The sequence below is a fragment of the Phalangium opilio genome, unplaced genomic scaffold (genome assembly GCF_054372755.1).
Source record: "Phalangium opilio isolate 3A_F unplaced genomic scaffold, DU_Popi_V2 ptg000009l_1, whole genome shotgun sequence".
In the NCBI taxonomy this organism is placed as follows: Eukaryota; Metazoa; Arthropoda; class Arachnida; order Opiliones; family Phalangiidae; genus Phalangium; species Phalangium opilio.
In genome coordinates, this window is record NW_028324146.1 from 14,051,142 (window position 1) to 14,057,229 (window position 6,088).

General features: G+C 37.1%; 1 protein-coding gene across 1 annotated transcript; it reads left to right on the forward strand.

Moving 5' to 3' along the window:
* The first annotated feature begins 3,253 nt into the window (after positions 1-3,253).
* On the forward strand, positions 3,254-5,653 carry LOC149716379 (uncharacterized). The gene has a single exon (XM_089844854.1). It carries the CDS (start codon positions 3,254-3,256, stop codon positions 5,651-5,653), a length of 2,400 nt encoding a protein of 799 aa, XP_089700980.1.
* The last annotated feature ends 435 nt before the right edge of the window (positions 5,654-6,088 follow it).

Genomic DNA, 6,088 nt, shown 5'->3' on the forward strand with positions numbered 1-6,088 from the left:
CACCAAAAACTCTACTAGATAAGCGTTTAAGGTGGATTAAAGCCTGTGGGAGGGTCGAATTAACGCCCGATAAAATTAAAAAATATCTCTACATGTGCAGTGAACACGTAATATAGGCGGCGTTGCCTCAAAGGCCTAAGCTAGCATGAAAAACCCGCTATTTTTTGAATTGGATTTGCGTGGTCACGTGATGCGCGTAACCAATGTAACTAGGTGCGCCTGCACGAATCTCCCATCGGAGAGGCCGAAACCTGAGCTCTACGAACGGGCAGTCGAAGACTCCTTCACACCTATATCCTCCTAGCTTCAACATCCGACCTGATCTTATTGGGTATAACTTAGGAAAGGGCACAAGAGTGTGTATGTCGCGACCCTAACAGTTGTCAAACCCTATTTACCATCGAAATAGTCTATAAGGTGGTTGAGCAAATTCCAGGAAATTAGGGTGGAAAATTTCAGTGGACGGTGTGGGAGGTTAAATAAATAGTCAAACTATTTTAAAAATAACCTGGACCGAAGAAAACGGGTGTGACACGTGACCGCTTCTTTAGGCCCCCAACGGCAAGATAGCATCTCCCCGCGGGTCCTGCCCTGGCATAGTCATAGTATGAATAAATTCTTTCGCGTTATACGAATGCCATTACAAAGAGAGTCCTCCAAAACGGAGCCTCCGGGATATCTAGGCCCATGCATGTCGATTTTTACGTGGGGAAATATCCAGTTTCATAGAGGAAATATTTTTACCCTTTGTGTGTACAAGGTGGCGCTTTAATGGCCGTTGCGACCGGGGTCTTCCATAAATTATCGATGACATTTTAGGGGCCAATTATAAAACTTTTATGAAAGAGAAAGGTTTCACCTTTAAATTAACGTAATTTTTTAGGGGCTATTCACTTTTAATTTAATCTATTGGTTAGATTGTATGGACAAAAAAGTAATTATGAGATTTTAACATCGTTGTTTTTTTAGTAAAGCAAAACTTCTTGAAGTTGCTAAGTTTTCACATACCATTAGAGGACTTTTTACTCCTTCAAAACCTTTCATTTTTTTAACCTTAACATTTTTATCCTTTACTTCTTTGGAATGATTGTTTAATAAAGGTCTTCGGAAATTTTCAACATCATTTTTTAACTATCCGCGACCTCGGCTTCACCGCTCTACGTCTATACCTTGCCCTAATATTGTAGCAGTCGACGGGGTCATGAGGCTGAACTTGTTTATTTTACGGTGCTGAAAGCGCCCCAAGCGGGAAAACACGGCGAACTAAATTTGTTAAAAAAAATATTCTTGCTTCGCTACATGCATGGGCCTAGATATCCCGGAGGCTCCGTCCAAAACCATCAGCAGCACCATTTTCAATTTTTCTGCTGAAGAAACCACCAAGCACTCCTCAGGCTTTGGTCAACGTTTATTTCCATCACTTGTAAGTTTATTAGATATATTTTTAATTTTTAAGAAAAAGACCCGCATTATTATTTTATATAGTTTTTATACTATGCCGCTCTCTTAGAATATTTCATTTTGTGCAGTCTTGTTATTTATTACTCCGATATGATAAAATGATTTGTCTTAGTTATTTTCTCATATCCCCCTCTTGACGTCGCATATCACCTAACAAATATTTTGTATTTCTAGGAAATTAAAATAAATGAAAAACCATAAAATTAGATTTGGTGTGTAATTTATCGGGATAAAGAAGTAAGTTGATTTTATTATTTATAAAAACATGTTTACATGAGGGAGCATCGATAAAATCATTGAAATAGGGTGATCCAAGGGCAGGGCCATAATACTAGCCACATCGTTATCTACTTAATTAGAACATTTAAAAAGGAACAAATTAGAACATTTAAAACGGAACAATATGCGATTTGCACTTGTTATTTTACAATCAAGTGTAATGTTAAATTCATTTCTTATTATTTTCTCCATTTTTTGTAGGTGCAAACATTATTACGCACACGGAACTCATAATTATCACACGTCCAGAAATATTTAGGTTTCAACATAGACTTGTACCTGCAATTACCCATATGAACTTTTAACATAGGCTTAGGTCCAGAAGGGTTCCGTACTTAACAGGCGTACAAAAAATTGAGTGAATAACCCCTTTAGCAGTGCAAACGGCACTAAGTTACCCAAAACCCCTAAGTAACCCTTCATCCCAATCCTTTTAAAATTGCCATTGAATAGTGAGTAGCCCTCGACGTGCTTCCTTTAAAGTTACTAAGACGATTACCCGAATTTCTAAGTAACCCTTCATCCCAATCCCCTTTAAAATCGCCAATGATTAGGGAGTAGCCCCTCGACGTCCCACCTTTAAAGGTACTAAGACGATTACACACACGCCCTAATAGAACAGAACGTCTTAGTGATTATACCTAGGAGGATATAGGTGTGAAGGAGTCTTCGACTGCCCGTTCGTAGAGCTCAGGTTTCGGCCTCTCCGATGGGAGATTCGTGCGGGCGCACCTAGTTACATTGGTTACGCGCATCACGTGACCACGCAAATCCAATTCAAAAAATAGCGGGTTTTTCATGCTAGCTTAGGCCTTTGAGGCAACGCCGCCTATATTACGTGTTCACTGCACATGTAGAGATATTTTTTAATTTTATCGGGCGTTAATTCGACCCTCCCACAGGCTTTAATCCACCTTAAACGCTTATCTAGTAGAGTTTTTGGTGTTGGCAAAGAGTAAAAAAAACCGTTATCTTTACTTCAGTTTTATCTAAGAACCATAATTTAGTATTAATAAAAAATAAAATAATGATAAATGTTCCGTTAAAGCACTAAAAAATGCAGCGCCTTTAACAAAAATTAAAACAAACGACGCCCGATGACGATGAGCGCGGAACAAGGTGCGCGGCTAAGAATCTCCCAGAACGGACGATAATCTGTAAGCGCGTTTCAATGGGAAAACGGGCAGTCGAAGACTCTTTCACCCCTATATCCTCCTAGGACGAACGAATACATAAAACATCAAAATCTTTAGACCAAGTCAAACTACTAGCCAATCTTAGATGTACATCAAACGATGTGCCTAATAATAATAAGTTTTAGTATTATCGGATGCTTTCCATTATCTGCATTTGGTTTTGGTAGGTAAAGAGGGAACAATTTCAAACTTTTCGAAGCACTTTACTTTTAAAAAATTAAGTTAGGAAGCTATAATGGTTAGTAAATGGCAAATTGTATTAAAAATCAGGCTTATTTACTTTTACTTGTAAGGTGGTGGGCAATCATTTTTGGAAAATGCCTTATTCTTGTTCCATTTGTGGAGTTAAACGACCCATACCTCTTTCATGGATGAAACACATAAGAACTCTACATTCCCACGAGCCTAATCGAAAGTTTGGGTGTGCATTTCCCGACTGCAAAAAGTCGTTTTTGAGGTTCGAATCCCTTAGGACTCATGTTTATAGACATCATTTAAAGAAAGGTAGTGTTGTTCATGATGGAAATGAAATATTTCAAGAAAATGAATCGGAAGTTGTAGAACAAATAGACAATGCGAGTGAAGCTGACAAAACTTGTGAAAATACAAGTATCAGTGAACTTCAAAGAAACGCGGTGCTTTTTGTACTTGGAATTCGCGAGAAACATAATTTACCTATCAGTGTTGCAAACAGCATTGCAAACAGTTTCAAAGACATTCTTGAAAGTTGCATCGATACTTGCTATAGTCAATTTCCTCACAATCTATCAGACCTTGAGCGGATGGCGGAAGCTAGGTTTATGTCTCAATCAATTACTAACCACATAAATTCAGAGTACAATCTTCATAAATTCTGTAGAGACAACTTGCATCTAGTAGAGCCCATAGATTATATTCTTGGTGTCGAAAGAGTTAATGGCAAAATTAAGAAAAAAAAGTACAGTTACGTCCCTATTTTGAAAATTTTACAAAATATGTTGTCTCATGATGACATTTGGCTTGAAATAACGAAAACCAAAGAATCCAGCAAATACTTAAGAGATTATGATGATGGTTTATTATGTAAGAGTCATCCAATTTTTAGTCAGGACAGCTTAGCATTACGTCTGCATTTATACGCAGATGAGGTTGAATTAATTAATCCTTTAGGGGCTAAGAGAGGTAAACATAAAGTTACATTAATATATTTCGTAGTAGGAAATATAAATCCAGCGTTTAGGAGTAAGTTAAGCAATATAAACTTGGCTCTTGTTGTAAGATATACAGATGTTAAGCGATACGGTTATCAAAGAGTACTGAAACCTCTTCTGGATGACCTTGAGGTTCTTCAGACAAATGGAATCGTTGTACGTAATTGCGTTTACAAAGGGGCTTTAGCTACGATATCAGCTGATAATCTTTCAAGTCACGAGTTAGGTGGATTTCAGCGATCATTTTCTAGTGGTCGAATTTGTAGATTTTGCATGATTACAAAATCGCAAATATCTGAAACATTTGATGAGAATGAAATGCTAATTAGATATCCTGAGGTCCAAAAGTACCACTTAGAAGCTATTCTAGAGAACCCTGATAATCAGAAAATCTATGGGGTCAAAGGACCGTGTCCTTTTTCAGTTCTCCCTCATTTCGAGGTAACGGAGTCCCTTCCTGCGGATATAATGCACGATTTTTACGAAGGAGTTGTGCCATTAGTACTTAAACTTGTCATAAATCACATAATTAATGAAAATATGGAGACTCTGAAAAACATTAATTCTGCTATTGAAAACTTTCCTTACGGAGAACTTATGGTTAAGGATAAATGTGTTACTATCTCTCAAGATGTTCTTAGAAGTTCAAGACGTCTTGTTGGAACAGCTGCCCAAATGAAATGCCTACTATACTTCTTCCCCTTAATGTTTGGCTCCGTTATTCCTAATGAGGACGAACATTGGAAATTGCTCTTAACTCTGATTGAAATAAGTGAAATAATTACGTCCCCACTAATTGACCCTAAGTGGATGCCATATTTGTTTGAACGGATAAAAGACTTTCATTGTATTATGAAAGAAATACCTCATGGAATATTTACACCAAAAATGCATTTTATGACGCATTACGCAAGTTTAATTTTGAAATATGGCCCATTGATTAGATTATGGTGCATGCGCTTTGAAGGGAAACATCAATACTTCAAGAAAGTTGCTGGAAACACTTGCAACTTCCGAAATATTTGCGTAACACTTGCCAAAAGGCATCAATTACTCCAGTGTTACGAGAGAAGTGGAGACGCTGGTTTAGAAAACGATGATTTTGTTAAACCACTTAGTCTTAAGTTCAGCAGTTTGCCTTTGATGCTTCGACAAGAACTAAGTTCATTTTTGAGCATAGATATACTAGAACCAAACGTCACTCAGATTTCTTCGGCTATTCGTGTAAAAAATGTCACGTACAAAACTAACTACATTCTTCCTGTTACTGTCAATGAAAATGATTTGCCCTTATTCATAAGAATTTACTACCTAATTGAAGTATTAGAAAAATGGCACGTTTGTGGCCGCATTGTCAGTTGCGCAAATTATTTAGAACATTATAACTGTTATGTTGCCCAGGAGTATAATGAATGGCTGATTATGGAGCCGGGTCAGGAAATCGATAGCTGCGCTTTGCAAATGTATCAGCATGGCTCCGAAAACGTAATAATATTTAGTCACAGAATATGTGATATTAAAGGGTAGTTAAGTAGAAATACGACCTATTTTAAAGTACAAAACAGCTATATTTTATTAAATTTTGGCGGTGATCTTCCTGTTGAGCGTATTTCTAAAGATAACTTATGTACGGAAAAAACGCGAGGGTCATATTTAGACATTGTACAGTTTTAATAAATTCAGTTGTCTTTTGCCAAATTTTGAGACTTTGTTAAGCATAAAATGGTTTGCTTAAAGTCCTTACAATTTGCGCAGAAAATATTGTTGGTAAGATGGATAAGGAACCATACACCTATCACGTTACTTGTGAAGAGAAAAAGAAGATTTTAAGGATTTCTGCTGATGCTGGGGAGGCAGAGTTTTTTGTCGAAATGGAAAAGAATTTCAAAAAGTTAGATTGGTTCAAGTTTTTGCCAAGGACTGGAACGACTGGATCGATTGGGAGTTCAAAGAAGGTTTATC

Excerpts from the sequence above, each read along its gene's own strand:
- LOC149716379 (XM_089844854.1), top strand. The coding sequence starts at position 3,254 with ATGCCTTATTCTTGTTCCATTTGTGGAGTTAAACGACCCATACCTCTT.